The sequence below is a fragment of the Pseudorasbora parva genome, chromosome 3, assembly GCF_024679245.1.
Source record: "Pseudorasbora parva isolate DD20220531a chromosome 3, ASM2467924v1, whole genome shotgun sequence".
In the NCBI taxonomy this organism is placed as follows: domain Eukaryota; kingdom Metazoa; phylum Chordata; class Actinopteri; order Cypriniformes; family Gobionidae; genus Pseudorasbora; species Pseudorasbora parva.
Window position 1 is genome coordinate 11,729,640 of NC_090174.1, and position 22,923 is coordinate 11,752,562.

The following is a 22,923-nucleotide window of genomic DNA, read 5'->3' on the forward strand; positions in this document are numbered from 1 at the left end:
TCATAAAACAATAACTAAGTAACACAATTAACACAATATCGAAATGCATTACTTTTGAAAGAAACGTTCCCCACAAACTGGTAGTACAACACAACGTTGTGCTATTTTTCTGTTATACCGAACCAAATTAAACCATTAGAAATACTTTATCTTATAATATTTTTATACTACAATTAAAACAAAACAAAAAACAAAGGTCTAAAATTATAAATCTGAGAAAATAGCAGATGACATCAAGATGGTGGCCCAAGAGATGAGAAAAGAGCTCAAACATCTATGTTTTATATCACAAACTAAAGCAAAAGGCTCTTCATAAGACAGCTGCAATTGAAATGTAAATTAGCATTAGTCATGGCTTTGGAGAGCAATTTAGCTGAGAATAAGGGATTTGGTATCAACTGAATAAATTTGCAATAAATAGACAACACATTATGCTCAGAGAAAACATCTTAGCTGCAACTTGGGCCTTTTGTTACAGCTTTACACTCTTGCTTCATAAACAGAGAAAAAATGCGAATTGTTTTGAAAACATGTATGATGATATTGTAAACAGTCAGATGTTATTTTGCAGCAGTCAAAATGTAATGCAGATTATTGCATGACAAGACAATGCAGTAGGCAGAATCATAAGATTAAACAACTTCAAGTGAAGGCAACATGGTAAAAACAAAGTAATAAAGTTGTAATGTACACTACCAGCTTATACCTTTCTAAAAATCAAAAGGGAAACTAAGACATGCACATTCAGACATCATATTGTAAACATTTTGTACAATAGGATTTGAATATATCAAAACACTCTCCTTTATACTTATCATATCCTCAACAAAAAGAATGTAATGGAAAGCTAATACTTCATTCAAATATTTTAACATGTAAAAAAAATCAGTCCGCAATGTAAAAACAAGAGCTAACAGACAGTTGTCCTAAGACAGAACTAAAAATACAACTTTAAACAGCTTTAGAGCTGTATTTTCTGCCCTGAGGTATCATTATAGTTATGCCAAAAAGTTGGCTTGACAATCCACTTTAAAATATCCATTCTTTCACTTAATGCATAAAAGTCAGAGAAAGTTCTCTGTTGAGACAAAATGTTTAGTTGCTTTCAATACAATGGAGTGCATAAGTCCTTTCTAGATAATCTCATTATCAAAATTATTCCTTGAGGTAAAAGTAAACTTCTGTTGTCTTGTAGAGTATCTTACAAAAGTATGTTTCCCATAAAACATTCCTTTCTCTCAGGTGAACCAAGCGTCCTCATCCCAAAGGCACAGCTGTTTATGGCGTGTGTAGAAGTCAAAACAGTAGCCTTTGCTGCAGCTCTTAATGCCACACTTGTAGGGGTTGGGCCCCTGACCCCGGCAGTACTTCAGCTGGCAGGGGAACCACTCCAGGTTTAACCTGTAAGAGCAGGCGCAGGGCTGCCATGGGTCTGTTGTGGAGCTGCAGCTCTGCAAGACACTCGCATTCAGACTCTTGGGAAAGACCTCAAATATTGAACCTTCAACCCCTGTAAAGAAAAATATGATGGGTTAAAATAAAATTTCAACTGAAAAAAGAAAATGGCAACAAAAAATATTGACTTTACATAATGCAGAGTGGTCATGATATTTGCAGGTTAAGTGCATAGTTATTCTAGCCTGACGTGGTCATACTCAATTCTAGTCAGAATATGAGTGTGAAACCGCTCCATTGGGCTGTGATTATGGGGCGTGTTTCAACCGAACCAGGAAAGACCTCAATTGGATAGACCTACAACCAATCAGAGCAACGGAGCGACGCATTGTCAAATGTCAACATAGGTTAACTGCACTGTGTTGCCAAGTCCGTATTTTTTTTCCCCGCGGGTTGTTTTCTATGTCCGCGGGTTGAAGTGACTATTATGTGATATATAGACCCATGAGTGCGAATTTTAGCAGGCATCCTTGCCATTTTACCCCCCAAACGCCATTTTTCCCCCGGAGAACCCCCCAAGAAGCTATTGTTTAGGGCTAGTAGTTGGTGGGTTTTGTTATAAAAACTTGGCAACCCTGTCTGCACGTGTGCTGGTATCAGGCTGGAATACACAATCTTTGCCGGTGTTGTAAAAAAACCAAATAATTTAATGATACACAGAGTACTTACCCAACATGATCATCATTTCTGAGAGAAATTGTGAAGGTGAATGCAGATACAAACAAGCTCTCCGTTCAGGATTCGAAAAAATATAATCCAAGCCCCTTTGATGACGTGCATGATTACGTTACTGTTGATCATCTGTCCTTCATCGTCTAAAGCCCGCCCTGATGATTTCATTGGTCTGAACAGTTTCTGTTCGGGGATAATTACTCCTCTATGGAGCAAGGCCAGACCGAACTGCCCGACTTAAAAAATGTGTGGGCGGGGCTAAGTTTGGCTGGCATCCAGGCTATAGTTATTCATTTTAACCCAAAAAACACTTTGAATGAAACGGTTACATAATATGCTATATTTAACCTGACTGACAAACTAAATAAATACATATACTACTGTTCAAAAGTTTGGCGTCGATACGATTAGGGCCCAATTCTCACTATTATATGGAGACTTGTGTCAACCGCTGAATGACAAATTTAAAAAGGTAATTGCAACTTTTTATCTCGCAATTCTGAGAATTTCTTGAATGTTCAAACTGGCTAATTTCTAAACATACAATTGACAAACTTGTGTGAGGACGCAAGCGAAAGTTATCTTGTTTAGGGGCTCTCGTATGTGTGTGTTTGAGTTCGCCTCCATTTTGCTTCCATGACGCTGACCGGATGGGACGGAGTCACGTGACTACACACTTTGTTTTAGAGGTTCTTCAGATTTTTTTAAAGTTGCCATTTATGTGATGATTCGTCGTCTCCTCGTGATGTGCGAGCTATGTGTGTGTATTACAATGTATGCGGTATGCATTAGTCTAGAACAGCGATTAAATTGCGTGTATAATAAGCATTCTCCCGATCAATTTGAGCATCCAGATGGCATAATCAAGCAAATCTTGTGGAGAGCTCTCTGTTTATTTGTCATTTTAATTGTTGAAAACAATTATGCGTGTTAGAAAATGGCCTATCCTGTTGTGCCACCAAGTTCCCTGATTATTATGCAGGAATGAAAGTATAGTTCCTAGCCATATCGGTCTAGAAAATTGCAACTTTTAATTTTCCCATCGGTCTTAGTACACAATGTAACTATATACATCACAACATGTAAATAGGAAAATGTTGGCCTTATTTTGTCACTTATTTTTGTCACTTAATAAATCTCAGGCTATCTTTGGTTGCAAGGCTGTGACAGCGGCCATCTTTGAACCTCTCCCATTGTACGAAGTATGAACCACCATTTAGGAGCCACGACCACAGAAATCACTATGATTGGTCATCCTTCGTCTGGGACTGCCCACAATCGTACAATGTGTACCAGGCATTAAACCTGAAAGAGCCTGTTGCAACATCAACACCATCAAACTACTAAACCATCAAGTCATTCTACTGCGGGTGCTTTCACATCTGCCTCTTCTAGTTAAGTTGAATCATAGGATAGAGTTTGTATCTATCCTATCTTTAGTGCGGTTCGTTTGGTCAGGTGTGAAAGCAGTAATTGCACACGGGTGCGCACCAAAAGCGGACCAAACAAGCGTACCGAGACCTCCTTGAAGAAGTGGTCTCGGTACGCTTTCAAACGGACTCTGGAGCGGTTCGTTTGTGGTGAGAACGTTATCCGACCTCGAACAGAACCAACTGCAAAAGTACTGATCATTTTTTGAACTAAACCAGCTGCCGTAGTCAGCTGGGCTGACATTATGTGCATGACCTGATAGATCCTTGACAATATTTTCGGAAGATGAGCATGGTAATGCACACCTCCACTTGAAGTGACGAGCGATGTGCTCGCTGTTTGCAGTGCATTAACGTTGTTTTCAAGCTGTATCCGCACTTCATTATAGAAATATATTGAAACATATTGATATATGCAAACAATATATTGAATAATACTCTGTGGTAAATACACGCAATGTAGTAGATTATGGTCAGGGACAAAACCAGCCCTCGCAGTAGTCTCTCCATAGTTGTGTAGTTTGCTGGGTTTTCCTCTCTTGTTAGAATTTTCCCACATGTACAGTCTTGTTCAAAATAATAGCAGTACAATGTGACTAACCAGAATAATCAAGGTTTTTCGTATATTTTTTTATTGCTACGTGGCAAACAAGTTACCAGTAGGTTCAGTAGATTCTCAGAAAACAAATGAGACCCAGCATTCATGATATGCACGCTCTTAAGGCTGTGCAATTGGGCAATTAGTTGAATTAGTTGAAAGGGGTGTGTTCAAAAAAATAGCAGTGTGGCATTTAATCACTGAGGTCATCAATTTTGTGAAGAAACAGGTGTGAATCAGGTGGCCCCTATTTAAGGATGAAGCCAACACTTGTTGAACATGCATTTGAAAGCTGAGGAAAATGGGTCGTTCAAGACATTGTTCAGAAGAACAGCGTACTTTGATTAAAAAGTTGATTAGAGAGGGGAAAACCTATAAAGAGGTGCAAAAAAATGATAGGCTGTTCAGCTAAAATGATCTCCAATGCCTTAAAATGGAGAGCAAAACCAGAGAGACGTGGAAGAAAACGGAAGACAACCATCAAAATGGATAGAAGAATAACCAGAATGGCAAAGGCTCAGCCAATGATCACCTCCAGGATGATCAAAGACAGTCTGGAGTTACCTGTAAGTACTGTGACAGTTAGAAGACGTCTGTGTGAAGCTAATCTATTTTCAAGAATCCCCTGCTAAGTCCCTCTGTTAAAAAAAAGGCATGTGCAGAAGAGGTTACCAATTGCCAAAGAACACATCAACTGGCCTAAAGAGAAATGGAGAAACATTTTGTGGACTGATGAGAGTAAAATTGTTCTTTTTGGGTCCAAGGGCCACAGGCAGTTTGTGAGACGACCCCCAAACTCTGAATTCAAGCCACAGTACACAGTGAAGACAGTGAAGCATGGAGGTGCAAGCATCATGATATGGGCATGTTTCTCCTACTATGGTGTTGGGCCTATTTATCGCATACCAGGGATCATGGATCACTTTGCATATGTTAAAATACTTGACGAGGTCATGTTGCCCTATGCTGAAGAGGACATGCCCTTGAAACGGTTGTTTCAACAAGACAATGACCCAAAACACACTAGTAAACGGGCAAAGTCTTGGTTCCAAACCAACAAAATTAATGTTATGGAGTGGCCAGCCCAATCTCCAGACCTTAATCCAATTGAGAACTTGTGGGGTGATATTAAAAATGCTGTTTCTGAAGCAAAACCAAGAAATGTGAATGAATTGTGGAATGTTGTTAAAGAATCATGGAGTGGAATAACAGCTGAGAGGTGCCACAAGTTGGTTGACTCCATGCCACACAGATGTCAAGCAGTTTTAAAAAACTGTGGTCATACAACTAAATATTAGTTTAGTGATTCACAGGATTGCTAAATCCCAGAAAAAAAATGTTTGTACAAAATAGTTTTGAGTTTGTACAGTCAAAGGTAGACACTGCTATTTTTTTGAACACACCCCTTTCAACTAATTGCCCAATTGCACAGCCTTAAGAGCGTGCATATCATGAATGCTGGGTCTTGTTTGTTTTCTGACAATCTACTGAACCTACTGGTAACTTGTTTGCCACGTAGCAATAAAAAATATACTAAATACCTTGATTATTCTGGTTAGTCACATTGTACTGCTATTATTTTGAACAAGACTGTAAATTCTGACCAATCGAAAAGCAGTTTAGGAAATACGCCATGGCCAATGAGTGATGTGGATCTTGTCATGTGCCTGCATTTTGGTTCATTTCGAATGGTTCGGACCAAAGCAATCAGTGTGGTGTGAAAAGGAACCAAATAAGCTGAAAAATGCAACAATGTATAATTGTTTGCTCTTAGTTCGGACCAAATGAACCAAGAGACGTGAAAGCACCCTAAGACTGCATATTCAGAATCTTGTTCAACGGCTGAGGCACTGTACAAGTATTTTAGGCTACATTTTACTAACTAAAACAGTTTAGGTCCAAACCGAATTAAAAAGACCTGATCCAGCTAATCAAGGTCTTTATGATTCTGGCCCTCCAATAACGGAGTTTGAGGGTGCTTTCACACTTACCTTGTTTGGTCCGGATTTTTGGACTTTTCAGTTTGGTACGAACCAAAATTACAGGTGTGAAACCTCCCTCGAATCATGGTCCAAAATTTGGTCCGACGAAGAGGTAGTCTCGGTCCGGACCAAACTGAACAAAGGTTCGGTTCGTTTCTTGTGTGAAAGCATTTTCTGTATAGTTCGGACTTTTAGACCATTTACAGGAAGTTCTGGTGGTAGGATTAGTGAAAAAACACAGATTTAACTCACAGCACACGGAGTGATGGAGCGTGCATTATAAACAGAACCGCTTGTGTAGTCAGCTCGCACGAACAGCGTGCTTTGCTATTTATTTTTGAGCTTTTTATATATATATATATATATATATATATATATATATATATATATATATATATATATATATATATATTTCTCATGTCTGTGAGACAAGTAGCCTATGCTGAGTTTCGGTTTATTTATGAGACCGCTCCAGTTCATGTGCAACGCAAATGATCGCTCCGTCATGGTTTGTCTGCTATATTATTTATTAAATTCAGGCAAATGATGAAACATTTATTAAAGGTCCCATTCTTAGCGTGTTTTCGAAGCTTTGATTATGTTTACAGTGTGCAATATAGCATGAGTTCATGTTTCGCGTGTAAAAAAACACAGTATTTTTCACACAATTTACTTATCTGTACAGCGCTGTTTTCTCTGTCCTAAAAACGGCCTGATGATTTCCTTGTTCTATGAAGTCCCTCCTTCAGAAATACGTAACAAGTTCTGATTAGGCCAGCGCTTCCCGTGTTGTGCACGCTTAGCGCAAGCAGCTTAGCGCACTTTGCCCGGAAAGGTCCCGCCTCTTACCATAACGGGGAGATGCAAGCGCTGAATGCGCGCTCTTCTCCACGTGGGAGAGCAACAAGACCACGCCCCCTATTTTGCGTGTTCTTGTGGGCGGAGGGTTAGTCAACAAATGGTTCTAGTGACGTCATTACACCCCTGCACTTCCTGCTGTAGTCCAAACCGGCCGTTCGCTGTAGGCTTTGAAAGGGAACTTCTGTTAAATAAAATATCTCGCTTGGCATTGAACTTTGAGCTTTATAATTTTACAGGTATTATTTATGCTCTAACAGCAACATTACACACTAACTAAAGTTTGAAAGATGGAATCGCGAAGAACGGGATGTTTAAAATTAAGATACAATTTATACAAAGCTTTCTACAAAACAAAACTTAATAAAATGGTCAAAATTATTTCTGACCCAATGTCTTTGACATAGGCTATATTGCACATCTGTGCACGTTTCATAATCAATATAGCCTAGATGAAATTTAAAAATAACATTATAATATTTAAACATAACTATAAAACAAAATACATTGTTTGGCTAGTCTTCTCCTCCTTTCCTGTTGGACCCGATAAAATGTTTGCACAATGAGGACGTGAATTTGCCTCGAGTATAGTTGGTGCTGCAGATAGTAATGCCATACTAATAACAGTATTGGGAACGATATGCGTCTGGTCATTCATTCTTATCAAAGTTACCCGCTGAATTGACAACACACTGACGTCAGACGCATGTCCGTTCCAATCCAACCAATCAATGTTAAGAGGCAGCCCACATAGATGATGACAATAGGACGCCAGTGCGTCATGTAAAGTTCTTTAGTGCCCTTGCATAACTGCAATGTGAAAGCAAACCAAAACTAACCAAATGGATACAATGTATCAAAACACAAACTTTGGTTCGGACCTTGGTGCGGACATTCAGGTGTGAAAACGCCCTGAGACCACTGCACAAAACAGAGGTTTAGTATAAGCTCGTATAACCCCTTGTTTCCAAGGTGCTGATGGGTTTGTTCAGGTGGTTAACGGACTCTGACATTTACATATAACCTCATTTCCCTATTCCTGTTTCAGTTTCATTCATTCAATTTCCCTCTCCATGAACCCATTGTCAGTATGTTTATACTAGTTATGTGTTCGTGATTTAGTTAAATTCATGCGAGCACTAAATTCTGTGGTCACTGCAAAGTCCCTTTAACAATGTAATTACAGTTACATGCTATTGTGTAGCGCTGTAATAACACAAAATAATATAATAAAAGTATCGCTAGATGAGTTAAGTTTGTTGAAACAAACTTTTATGAATGCCATACGAAAGTCTGAGAGTTGACATGAATAGCATGAATTAACATGTTGCTAACGTGTATTAGCACATTTAGCTTGTATTAATTATTAAATAATAATAATTATTATTTATGGCATGAATTAGCAAGTTGCTAGCATTGTTTTTTAAGCATAAAGCAACAGAACAGTGAATGAAATTTTAGGTCTAATTCTAGTTGGGAATTAATTCTTTTGGGACTATTTGCAAACAATACTTGAGTCGAGTATATTATTAGTCCCGATGTTCTTTGCATTAGTGAATAAATACATAGATCTGATGTTGACATTTGAATTCCTAGTGGTCTGGTGGTAGAATTCTTGTAACTTGTGTCAAAGGTGCAGGTCCTAATCAGTCTCATATAGTTTTTTTCTTCTTCTTCTCCATTAAAATCAAACATGCATTATTGGATATTAAGAGCAGGGGCACGCGTGTGCATTTTGTTTTGTGATTTCACCCGGATTTCTCCGCATTCGCAATTTGGCCATTTTTTTTACTTAAATAAGTCTAATTTGAACAAATATTTTGATAATCTGTTTGCAGAAAATCGTAAGTTGGATCAGTTAGAAAAGATACAGAGTCAGAACGGGCCTGAATGACCTAGAAATACGGTCTAAATTTTAGTCTCAAAAGAAGAATAAGCCAAATAAGATAATAGATCAAGCCAAAAAAGTAATAATAATAATAATAATAATAATAATAATAATAATAATAATAATAATAATAAGTGGTAATAATGATATTCCATAATAATAATATTTAATCTAAGTGTAATTATTTTCTTGAAATTTCATCTTTAAACTTACAGAAAGAAATGTTTCCTGAAATTTTCAGGCACAAATGACAGTTTCTGAGACTGACCCAGGTATTTCAGAACATTTTTAACACACAGGGCAGAGGCTTATGCTGCCTTCACATGCTATCAGAATTATCATAAATGCTAGTTTCCTAGTTAAAAATTAGGAAATGAACGCCCTCACAAGACAAAATTTTAATGTGATGACCTCATAATCACAACTTCAGATGTGAGATATAGAAATTTCCCATAGCATGTAAAGGCAGCATTAATAAAAGCAATGCATCAACTTGTTTAAGAACACCAAGTGGCAACACTCTCATCTAACCTTTGTCCAGCCAGTGCTGGACATCTTGCTGCCGTGTGTACACAAGGTCTCGTGCATCCCTGCAGACATTACGTATGTGAGTACTGAGATGCCAGGAGCCACTCATGTTGAGCACCACGTTCATTGTGAACTGTTCCACACCACGTCTCTCCTCCGCACTCCGCACCACATGAGGGTTTTTCTGTTAAGTTCAAACCACAATTGCAAGTAGTAATTAATTTATATTAAAGCACAATACCTAAGAGTACTAACATTACACCATCAATGGAGATGGTGTATATATGGAGATATATATATATGTGGCTACATTTTAAAACGTAATTTGTATTCCTGTGCAATGCCTTGTCTCTAGCCTTACACACACAGAAGTGAACTGTCCCTTTAAGCTTGGACCCAAGTTAGCCTAAGCTGGTCTTTTCAGCAAAGTGCCACAGATAGTGCTTTTAAAAATTCTTTAAATTTGGACCTGTCTGAGTCTAGCCATGGCTTCACTGGGGATGAGCTCTCCATGATCCAAATGTGAGATGAAGCAGAGGGCCTGGTACTGTGATTGACCCTTCTCTGGCTCCCCAAGCACCAGTGCACGGAAGATCTTCACACGCTATTAGGAAAAAAAGAAGAGAAAAGAAGCTGACACAGTCACAAGAAAAATCCACATTTCAACAAAGAATCAGGGATATTACAGTCATGATTATCATGATGTTTTTCCTAGGAAATTCCAGGACATGCAAATTATAAGAACAAGCAGGCATAGATGTACAGACATTCATTATTGTCCAGTAAAAATATTTAGTCCTTAAAAAATATTAATTTACTTGGGATCCATTGTGCAAGATAAGAATATATGTTTTTTTATTTATTTGTTTTTTTAAAGAATAAACCTTGGACATGTTTTTATTTTATATATTTGGTAACACTTTACAATAAGGTTAATTATTAAACATTATTTAACTACATTAGTTAACATGAACTAATAATGAACTGCACTTATAAAGCATTTATTTATCTTTGTTAATGTTCATTTTTGTTCAGTATTTACTACTCCATTATTAAAATCTTGTTAACATTAGTTAATGCACTGTGCATTAGCATACATGAACAGCTGTAGTTTTTATTAACTAGACACTTTAGACATGTCACTTTAGACATTTTTGATGAAATTGGAGAGCTCTCTGACCTCTCCACAGAGAGCAATTTAATTAAAACTTTCAAGGTCCAGAAAGGTAGTAAAGACTTTGTTAAATTAGTCCATGTGACTACAGCGGTTCAACCTTAGTTGTATGATGCGACAAGAATACTTTTTGTGCGCAAAAAAGCAAACAAAAATAACGACTTTATTCAACAAATTCTTCTAGCATGTGTCAGACTCTTATGCTGCTGACATAGTGTAAATACTCAGAAGCTGTTCACGTGAGCACCACGACACATGCGTATGAGTTTACTGATTACACTGTCAACAGCGTAAGCTTACCTTTCTAGACCTTGAAAGTGTAAATTAAATTGCTGTCTCTTGAGAGGTAAGAGAGGTCACGGATTATCACAGATCAAAAATATCTTAATTTGAGTTCTGAAGATGAACGAAGGTCTTACAAGTTTGGAACGACATAAGGGTGATTAATTAGCCTGACAAGCCAGACCCACATCAAGATGTTTGGTCTGGAAACTCACCATTGTGAAATTGTATTCATGGAAAGCCCCTTGAGATGCAACATCTCGTTTTCAAGGGGGACCAAGAACATACAACAAATACAGTACACTCAATACAATACAAAACAAACAAAACATTACAAGACAAATCTGCTCAAAATTCCCCCTTACCCTCCCAGAACCATTTAAGAGAAACTGGGCAACCATTGACTGGCCTCATTCCGAGGGGCAGGATAAACGGTTGTCTTTCAAACTCCCTCTGCACGCGATAGGATAGCGCTACCACCAACCAGAGCAACGAAGGTGAAACAGAGCTTGTTGATAGATTAAACATTCGCCGTATCCGATCGGAAAAACTCCGAACACATCTTCCCTTTTTAAGAATGACTTCAGTGCCGTTCTTTGTTCTTTTCTCAGAGAAAAGCTTAACTCCAAGTCTTCCAGAGTCGCGGTCAAAGCTGATTCGAAAGACCGCCGTTCGCCAGTTTCTGTGTTTACTAGAAGCACGTAACGCAACTCTGCCTTCATTATGGCCCCGCCCACCGACTCTATACACGATGTGATTGGCCAAACAGGAGTTAGGGGAATACAGCTCAGAAGGGTATTGAGAGTTGCTAGACGACACTCGCGGGCAGATTAAATTTGCTGCCGCTAGGGTGCGTCTAGATTTCTAGGCTAGTGATTAATGACAGTTAATGGCAGAATTTGCAGGTGGTTTCGGGGTGAACTAAACCTTAAATTTTTTTTTAAAATGAAATACATTTATAATATATATTATAAATTATTTTCATAATATGAATATAGAAAATATATTTTGTCTTGGTCTTTTGCAGTTTTCAGATTTTACTATATTTTCGCAGTAAAAGTTCCATTAACAATGAGAAATAATTAATGTGACCAACGTAATTTAGGACTGAGAGGGAGAGGCCTCCGGATTAAAAAAGTTACTTGTTACACAAATATATTTTTTTAAAAGCCTTAATTTCATGAACACAAAAACAAAGCAAGAGGGCCTGGTCTAACTATAAACAGACCAGCTCTTCAGAGAGCACACGCAACTGAAGCGTAACCTCTTACCATGACCCCGAGCATCAGCTGATCCACTAACTTACTCAGAGCAAAGCATGCTAACTGCTCCCATATGCACAGAACCAAGAATACAGCCTCTTTCATAGCAACAATACTGCTTTTCTTTGCGTCCGTCCCAGCAGTAACTGCACTGCAGAATTCACACTGAATACGACTGAAGCAGTGCAAATGTCAGGTAGAGAACGAACTCATTTGTTCAAAATAACTTAAAGAAAATAATAATTATCTTGTAGATTCTGTTACACAGAGATATGAAAGATATGAAATCATAAAAAGTGACATCTCATCAAGGGTCCTAATAGTTGAAATTAGTCATAAATGTACTTATAGGTGCTCTAGAATGTATTTACCTTGGCATTGTTGAATGATAAGAGTTTTGTACATGAAACTAACATACCATAAGCCTCAAACACTATTGTTTCCTCCTTCATATGTAAATCTTGTGCTTGAAAAATACCACTGAAAAACATAAGAATCCCAACATATGACGTAGTAACATTCGGGATAATACATATGAATGTATTATCCCGAATGTTATATGAATGCGTCCCCACATTTGCATATAACAAGACAATGTGGACTCCCAACACTGCATGGGGCCACTTCTTAAAGACACAGGCTCAGATTTCAAAACCTCTTACTGGATTGACAACTGTGGTGCATTCACATTGTTTTATTGTAATGAAACAGATATACTTTTAATTATTATGTTTTATTTAGTTTATTTAGTGGCTATTTTATTTATTTACTTTTATTTTATTGCATTGCATTACACACTAAACAGAGTTCAATCTCTCAAATGTTAAGTTTAGCATCATATAAATTATATGAGGAATAATAAGGGAACACAATTTTTTTTTTTTTTTTTTTTTTTTGAAAATGACCTGGGTTATTCCTGTTATACTTACTAATATTTTCTATAAAATGAGTCACATATTTATAAGAAATGGCTAAAATTATATATTTAGGTCTCTTTCATCACTTAAACAGATATAATGGACATTAAAATACTATTTTATATTGTACATACATTTTTATTGAGCTATATGCATTCAATTTTTCATGTCCTCAGTAAAGTCGAATCAACAAAAGTTCTGCAGGTATTGTGAAGACGAGAAAACAAAGGTCTATAGTGAAAACGGCAGATCAAGGATATTTTGTTATGTTCCAGGGCCAGGCTGTGCATGGGGATGTGAGGACTTTTCATAGCCTAGTTCCCACAGAACAGAACTGTCAACAGGCATGACTGATGTTTATCTATAAAAACATACAGCACCAACTGAATTCAAAGTTGTTAGTTTGCTCTGACTAGTGTTAATTTTGTTAATAAAAATATGATGAAAAATGTTTATTGGCGACTTTTTTTTCCATGACTAAGACAAGACGAGATAACAAAAAATGTCCTTAAAGGGGGGGTGAAATGCTGTTTCATGCATACTGAGCTTTTTGCACTGTTAAAGACTTGGATTCCCATCCTAAACATAGACAAAGTTTCAAACACTAATGTTGGACGTTTGATGGAGTATTTCTGTGTCAAAAATACTCCTTCCGGTTTCTCAGAAGTTTCGGCGAGTTTTTTTCGAGTATGGGTCTATTTGACGTTAATAAGAGCGGAAGGTCCTTGTATGGGCCGTACGGGCTCTTCTCCCGGTAGGGTGCGCGCGCGTGACTAGAGCACGCTGTAAACAGTCTCTCAGCTGCAGATCCAGTCGTCCGTGAACGGCGCCGCGCTCCCCTTTATTCCTATGCGTGACATCAAGCTTCAGCACAGCATTCCGGGAAGGTAGCGCTGCATTTGAACCGATTTGAACGCAGAAATGACGGGAAGCTTCAAGGCATCGCTTCAGTCGCGTCTCAAAATGGATTTACACGCCACTGCTGTCACAGGACTTTACCAAATCATACCAAAGAAGTGTGTTTCTGACGGAGCGGTCCCAGCGATAAAGCTTCGACGGTGAGTTAACTTAAACTGCTTCAAATGTCTCTGCTATTGGCTACCGTCGCATGAGTAACAGTTATACATCAGTAAACGACACGATCGCGTGCTTCGTCATTCAAATGCGCTAACGGTTACTCCATTGTTGTTCTCTGTATAACGTTACAGTATTCTGACGTGCAAAACCGTTTTGCTTGCTACTTCTAAGGTCTAGTCGCATGCAATAGTCCATAAACCGAATCATGTCCTCATACACTGCGAGTAAACACACAGAAATGTGGAGAGGCCATTAAATACAGTAACTTACATACCACAGAGACGGACGTCCTGCTGTTGCCGTTTCTCCTGTTCAATTTATTTCTCCCTCAGATTTGATTGTGGATCATTATCTGTATTAGCTGAGATAGATGGGTTTCTCCACGCTTGAGGACGTCACCGCTTTGCGCGCTTGTCATTCTTTAGCTCCGCCCACACGATACGCCTCCAGGCGCTCGGTTTTTTCCGGAAAGACTCGGTACAGCCTATATTTCTTTTATAAATATGATAAAACTAAAGACTTTTCGAAGATATGAAGGATGCAATACTACTCTATAGGTACTCATGATTGACATGAGATTGACTGAAACTGAGTGTTTCACCCCCCCTTTAAACAATTATTGTGACTATATAAACATGAAATATCGTTAAAGAAAAAAGACGAGACGTTAGTTTAAAAACTTGAACAAAAAGCACTCTTTGATTTTATCGGGGGGAAAAGAGGAGTGTTCGTGCTTGCAGTTGCCAAATTTCAGTAACTTAAATCCCCCAGTCAGAGCTTTACTGTTATAAGAACATGTATTCTATCCAGTGTTTTACTTAAACGTGTGCAATCTGGCACGCACGGAGGATCTGAAAACACCAATAAACAAGTAAGCTGCATTTCATCATCTCCATTTGAGATTTTCTGCTTAAAGTGTCATTCAGTCAGTCTGTGTTCTGTCACGACTCACGAGCCGCTTGTGCTGTTTGCGATTGTGTTTGCTGAAAAACTGCACTTGTGTGAGCTACTGAAATGAGCCACTCAGAGCAGAGCTAAACATTAATTATTAATGACCATTCCAAAAAAGGCAAAAACAGACCATTTAATTTTAGGGGCAAATCCTATGGTTGTTTAATAGACATGCAAAACCATATCTGGACAACTTTTGGCCTTAAATAAACCACACACCCACTATGTAGGCTAGATAGAACAATTTAAAATAAGGTTTCAACTTATTCTAGGGCACCTTTAAAGGAATTTTCTGAGTTTAGTACAATGGTTCTCAAACCGGTCCTGGGGACCCCCTTACCGTTTCACTTTTTGTATGTCTCCCTCATCAGACACACACAATTCCAAGTTTTGCAGGCTGTACTAATGAACTGAAACATTTAATCAGGTGTGTTAGGTGAGGGAGATATGCAAAACTTGCAGTGGTGAGGGCTCACCCCGGATAGGTTTGAGAACCACTGGTTTTAGTATATAAGCTCAGAAGAGCATCTCCGAATGCACAACACATCGAGCCTTAAAGCAGATGGGCTACTACAGCAGCACTATACCACACCAGTGCCGAGGCCAAAATTCACACAAGCTCACCAACATTCGACAATAGAAGATTGGAAAAATATTGTCTGTTCGGATGAGCCTTGATTTCTACTGCAATATTCAGATAATAGGGTCAGAAATTGTGTGAACATCATAAATGCATGAATCTGTCCTGCCTTTTATCAATGGTTCAGGCTGCTGCTGGTGGTGTAATGGTGTGGGGGATATTTTCTCTGTGCACGTTGGACCCTTTAGTACCAACTGAGCATTGTTTTAACACAACAGGTAGCCTGAATATTGTTGCTGACCACGTCCATCCATTTATGACTACAGTGAACCAATCTTTTGTTGGTTACTTCCAGCAGGATAACACACCATGTCACAAAGCACAAATCACCTCAAACTGGTTTCTTGAACACGACAATGAATTCCCTACTCAAATGGCCTCCAGTCACCAGATGTCAATCCGACCTTTGGAATGTAGTGAAACGGGAGATTCACATCATGGATGTGCAGCCGACAAATCTGCTACAACGATTTGCCATCATGTCAATATGGACCAAAATTTTGGAGGAATGTGTCCAGCAACTTGTTGAATCTATGCAAAAAATTAAGATGCGTGTAGACCATCCCACTAGCAAAGGTGTACAAATCTGTGAGACAAATCTCAGTTGCCTAAATGTTTTATATTTCGTAGCTAAATGTAGATATATTATGGCTCAGCTCTTTATACGCATGTCCAACATTATTCTCATATATTATCCAGTATCTCATATCTGCATTTATCCTCAACTTCTTGATTGCTTGTTTTGCTGCAAAATTTAAACTATATTATCAACCAGCTGAAATCTGCTAAATGTGCCAAATAAAGATGTTAAGATATTAAAAACATTAACGTCATGGTTCTCTGTAAAGCTGCTTTAAAACTATGTGCAATTTCAGCTTTAAATATGCCTAAATCATAATTTAAGATAGTAGGGTGGTGTTATGAAAATGGATATAACTTGGATATAACAACAAATTGGCCACATTCACTTCCATAAGCGCATTACGTGTGGGTTTTTTTATATAATTTTTTTGTTTTTAAAAAGAGGGACAAGTGAAACTAATTTAGTGTTTATCACCATTTTGCCTTTGCAATTGAATCCTTTCATATCCAGGTAAATAGTGTAAATATATAAATCTTTTAAATGACCTGGACCACAAATGGACAATTACGCTATTTGTTAATAATGTTGTATGGAGTCCATGATGTTCCTTGCTCTGTGTTTCTTTGGCTGCTCTGCATAATGCCTGATGTTTCCCATACAGCCCACAGCATGAATTTGGCAGAATGACTTTCTGGCAAATGACAGCGTTATATCCTCCAACTTTCCATGTATGAAACAAATCAAATGGAATAAAATGTGATACTAAAAGGTCTCTAAATTTAAGTATGTCTAGTGGGGAAAACTGTTTATATGTCTAAAATATAATCCTGAAAAATGTCAAATCAAACAGACCTAACAAGGAAGGATTCAATATGAATCTGTCCCTTATTCCAAATTCTTTCAAACCTTTAAAATAACATTCATAAAGAGCTGATAATATAGCTTATACGTGTGATTTGTAAAAGTAATTTGATATCACACTAATAAGAAAATAATTTTAGATGCTTATCTCTGATAAAACATTGAAGTGAATTTTAACACTGTACTCCAAGGTGCTTTCAAGACTGCATTGTTTTCAGCTCATTCAGCTGTGGTGGTTGAATAATACTTAGTTGGTTTAATACTCACGCGCTTGAAATCAGACAGGAATGTGATGAGAGTCCCGTCTGCCTGCTTGAACTCCACTGTTATGATGTCCTTCTCACTGTCCGCCTCTAAAAGCTCCTCCGTTATTTGACCATCGTTAAGACGAACAAGCACCGTTAACTGTGAGCAAAAACTTACCGACAATACCAGCGTAAACACGACAAACGCTATCTGGACTGAAGCCGGTAAAGTCACTCTCGCGTTCATTACAAAAGACCCTAAGGATGTGAACTCATTTAACACAACAATGGGACATATCGTCAAAGTAAATTACTTTAAACAAATCTGTGGGTAACGAATGCAAACTACTGTTTAAAGAGGTAACGTTAATGTCCGTAATGAGCTAGTTGACAAACTATATAGGCTACACGGAGCTTTATGATGATCGTAAACAAATTGCGCTTCTATCAAAAAGTTAATTTCCATCTAATATTTCCCTAGATAGTTGGAAAACACATTTATTTATATATATAGGCTATACAAAAAGTTATCCTATAAATTCTTAACTGCGAATATATATATTTTTTAACTAACTCGTAAAGCTCGACCGTATTCCCCCGTCACTTCCTCTGAACTTCAGTAATTTGGCTGAAGGCGCCTCGGGCTCCAAACACTGCATGGGGCCACTTCTTAAAGACACAGGCTCAGATTTCAGAAATATGTTTTATTTCGCTTATTTAGTGGGTATTTTATGTATTTACTTTTATTCTATGGCATTGCATTGCATTACACACTAAACAGAGTTCAATCTCTCAAATAATGTTAAGTTTAGCATAATATAAATTATATGAGGAATAATAAGGGAACACAATAGGGGGAAACATTTTTTTTTTTCCCTGAGAATGACCCGGGTCATTCCTGTTATAGCTACAGTGACTTTTCTGTCTGATTTACTTACTAATATTTTATATAAAATGAGTCACATATTTATAAGAAATGGCTTAAATTATACGTTTAGGTCTTCTTTATCACTTAAACAGATATAATAGACATACTTTTTTTTTGTATTTTACATACCTTTTAATTGAGCTATACATTCAATTTCATCATGTCCTCAGTACAAAGTAGGCTCATCAACATCCATAAGAAAGTACTATAAACCATCAATGGTAAATATCTCAAAATAGTATAGATTATGTTATAGAATAGGCTAAACTTTACCTCTAATCATACATATAAATCATGTGAAACTATAGAGAACAATTTACTATACAAAAACTTTATATAACAATTTTATATATAACAATTTTCTTTATTTACCATGTCCCTGAAGTCATCTTCCACCCTGTTATTTCTCGACTTCCAAAAAAGACCACAATTCCACTGAGACCATTTTCAGGAAATTACAAAACTAATTTTTCCTGATGGAATTCAACTGTACAAAATGAAACAAGCTTCAACTCTCACTCCTACCTTTTTTTGTCCCACTTCTTGTCCCACTCTTAAAGTTCTACCCTGTTAAGCTATGTTATGAAGAATGTTTGTCTGGTCAAAAAAAAAGTTTATCTGTAGAAGGTTAGCTAGCTAAAAGAGCTATGGCTAACTTGGCATAAAATATTCTAATATAATACATTTTATTTAGTGTATATTGCAAATTCTATATTATATATATATATATTATATATATATATATATATATATATATATATATATATAAATATTATACATATACAAAACAATATTATATAGGTGCTGTTCCACACATTACTGATGGTAATCCATGCAGGACAATGAAGGAAAACTCATCCAGTGGTGTATTAACCTTCTGTTTAATTACCATTATTTTGAGTTTCATAACCAGTAGGAGCTTGATCCTTATGAATAATTTAATTTAATTGCCAATATCTTTTAAAATCTTGATTTAAAAAACTGCACCTAATTCACAAAGTTGCCAACATTTAGATGAGAGACATTAACAGTTTTCTTTACACCACTTAACACTTTATTTAAAGTTTAATTTAAAGGCATAGTGCACACAAAAATGTAAATTCTGTCATAATTTACTCACCCTCCATAAGACATATTGCTTGATCCTCGAAACACAAATTAAGATTTTAGGTTTCTGTCCTTTCATTGAAAGTCTAGCCATTTTACACATAAAATATCGGTTTTTATTCTCATGCGCTGTCGTTCAAAAGTTTGGGCTCGGAGGTCTGTACAAATTTAATGTCTTTAAAAGAAGACTCTCATGCTCACCAAGGCTGCATTTATTTGATTAAAAAAACACACTAATATTACACAAAATTACAGTATTTTTTAAATCAAATAAGTTCAGCATTGGTGAACATAAGATACTTCTTTTAAAACTGTACCAATCCCAAACTTTTCAATGGCAGTATACATCATGCACTAGAGCAAACCTCACTGGTGCACATGCATCACACACACGCTTGAGCTTCCGTGTCTAGCATATTTGATGTGCTCGAAGGATGTGTGTCAATAATTGTTAAGATGTAAAATAAAAGCCTAAATTAAATGTTTATCATATAAAAGGATTATTTTAGGTTATAAGATTGTTTCCCTAACGTTCCCATTAAGTTATAAAAACGTTTTCTGAATGTTCTAGGAACGTTAAAATGTCCAGTTTGTGGAACGTTGTATTAACGTTCTCAGTAGGTTATAAGGATATTAAATAACGTTCTTATAAGGGTGTGGAGTATGATCAAATAAAATATTCCTGTTTTCTCCTTTAAAGTACTTGCTTTTGTTTATTGACATCTTATTCTTTCAAAAAGGTAAAACCACTTTTATAATTGACTTTTATATTTATGTTAGGCCTACATTTATATTTAATACATAATTAGTTTACTAGATTTTTCTTCTGATTGTAAAAAATATATATATTAATGAAAATAGCATTTAAGTGTCATTAAGTTGTCACTGGATGATGTATCTGAAGTTTAAGAAAAAACCTGTATGACTAATTTGTAATGACTCATACTTGTAACTTTTTTTAAATGTTCCACTAACAATGTAAGAATAATGTTTTTATAGCTAACGTTTTTATAACGTTACTCAATAGCAAATAATGTTGGCTAAACGTTCTAATAACGTTAATGCAAGAACGTTTTTTTGATAACTTTGAGAGAACTTTCAGAGAACATTAGCCAATGTTCTGAGAACGTTCCCTGTTAGCTGGGATATATATCTTCACAAAACTTGGATTAATCCGCTCACTTCATATGGATTCGTTTACAGTGCCTTTATGACCTTTTTGGATCTTCTAAGTTTTAGTTATAGACTTTGAGTAGAAGGCCATAAACCTTCCAGGTTTAATTTAACATATCTTTATTTGTATTTTGAAGATTAACCGAAGTGGGATTGGAATGACATGAGGGAGTGAATATGATTAGTTATAATTTTAATTTTGGGGTGAACTATCCCTTTAAGTAAAGCATGAGTGGCAGGTAATAAACACAGTCAAATGATAGCTGCAGGGAAAAAATTACACATTTTAAAGAAAGGTCTCCAGTTTACCTTTTAAGTGAAACAATTCACAACAAGAATTTTTGTTAGGTTTCAAATGACAAAGAATAGGTTATATGTTCTGAATTATGACAATTATTTGCCACATTTTCTTCAAATGTGCACCATGTTTATAGTTAAATTAATAGTTCACCCAAAAAGCATAATTCTGACAATTTACTTTTTCTTTTTTTTCCTGCAAAACATAAAAAAGGGAATCCACTCCACTGGTTTGAGTCCTATCTCACAGGTAAGTGTTTCAAGGTTGCTTGGAGAGGGGAGCTATCCAAAGCACATCAACTGACCACGGGGGTTCCTCAGGGCTCAGTGCTTGGACCTCTCCTCTTCTCCATTTTCACTACATCACTGGGACCCATCATACAGGCACATGGCTTCTCGCTGATACGCTGATGACACAAAGCTCTACCTTTCATTTCAACCAGATGATCCCACAGGAGCTGCACAAATCTTACGCTGTCTAGTGGACATCTCTGCATGGATCGCAGCTCAATCTAGCAAAGACTCGTCTTCCCTGCTAATCCGACATGACTTCACCATCCAGCTAGCTTATCTTTGATTACCCCTTCAAGGTTGGTCAGAAATTTTGGAGTAACCTTTGATGACCAGCTGTTCTTCAAAGACCACATTTCAATGTCAGCTCGGTCATGCAGGTTCAGGAACTTCAGGAAGATCAGACCGTTCCTTACAGAGCATACAGCACAGCTTCTCATCCAGGCCCTGGTCATTTCTAGACTTGACTACTGCAATGCGCTTCTGGCTGGACGCACATCGTGTGCAATCAAAACGCTTCAAATGATTCAGTACGCAGCAGCACGTCGTGTCTTGTCTTGAACGAGCCCAAAAGGGCCCATGTTACAACTATCTTCATTGGCTATACCACTCGCTTATGGATCCACCACAAGCTCAGCACCTGGATACTTTGACTGGCTCCTACGAGTCTACAGGTCCTTCTAAAAAAATTAGCATATTGTGATAAAGGTCATTATTTTCCATAATGTAATGATAAAAAATAAACTTTCATATATTTTAGATTCATTGCACACCAACTGAAATATTTCAGGTCTTTTATTGTTTTAATACTGATGATTTTGGCATACAGCTCATGAAAACCCAAAATTCCTGTCTCAAAAAATTAGCATATTTCATTCGACCAATAAAAGAAAAGTGCTTTTAATACAAAAAAAAGTCAACCTTCAAATAATTATGTTCAGTTATGCACTCAATACTTGGTCGGGAATCCTTTTGCAGAAATGACTGCTTCAATGCGGCGTGGCATGGAGGCGATCAGCCTGTGGCACTGCTGAGGTGTTATGGGGGCCCAGGATGCTTCGATAGCGGCCTTAAGCTCATCCAGAGTGTTGGGTCTTGTGTCTCTCAACTTTCTCTTCACAATATCCCACAGATTCTCTATGGGGTTCAGGTCAGGAGAGTTGGCAGGCCAATTGAGCACAATAATACCATGGTCAGTAAACCATTTACCAGTGGTTTTGGCACTGTGAGCAGGTTCCAGGTCGTGCTGAAAAACGAAATATCCATAAAGCTTTTCAGCAGATGGAAGCATGAAGGGCTCCAAAATCTCCTGATAGCTGGCTGCATTGACCCTGCCCTTGATAAAACACAGTGGACCAACACCAGCAGCTGACATGGCACCCCAGACCATCACTGACTGTGGGTACTTGACACTGGACTTCAGGCATTTTGGCATTTCCTTCTCCCCAGTCTTCCTCCAGACTCTGGCAGCTTGATTTCCGAATGACATGCAAAATTTGCTTTCATCCGAAAAAAGTACTTTGGACCACTGAGCAACAGTCCAGTGCTGCTTCTCTGTAGCCCAAACGTGTCTTGACCTGGGGAATGTGGCACCTGTAGCCCATTTCCTGCACACGCCTGTGCACGGTGGCTCTGGATGGTTTCGACTCTAGACTCAGTCCACTGCTTCCGCAGGTCCCCCAAGGTCTGGAATCGGTCCTTCTCCACAATCTTCCTCAGGGTCC

At 37.5% G+C, this 22,923-nt stretch overlaps 1 protein-coding gene across 1 annotated transcript; it reads right to left on the reverse strand.

Annotated features, from left to right (window-relative positions):
* Positions 1-266: 266 nt before the first annotated feature.
* On the reverse strand, positions 267-18,007 carry oafb (OAF homolog b (Drosophila)). Its single transcript, XM_067437805.1, has 4 exons — positions 17,426-18,007; positions 9,881-10,015; positions 9,415-9,595; positions 267-1,510 (listed from the first exon to the last, which is right to left on the reverse strand). The coding sequence occupies exons 1-4, from the start codon at positions 17,648-17,650 to the stop codon at positions 1,239-1,241; spliced, it is 813 nt and encodes a 270-aa protein (XP_067293906.1). The 5' UTR covers positions 17,651-18,007; the 3' UTR covers positions 267-1,238.
* Between the last annotated feature and the right edge of the window lie 4,916 nt (positions 18,008-22,923).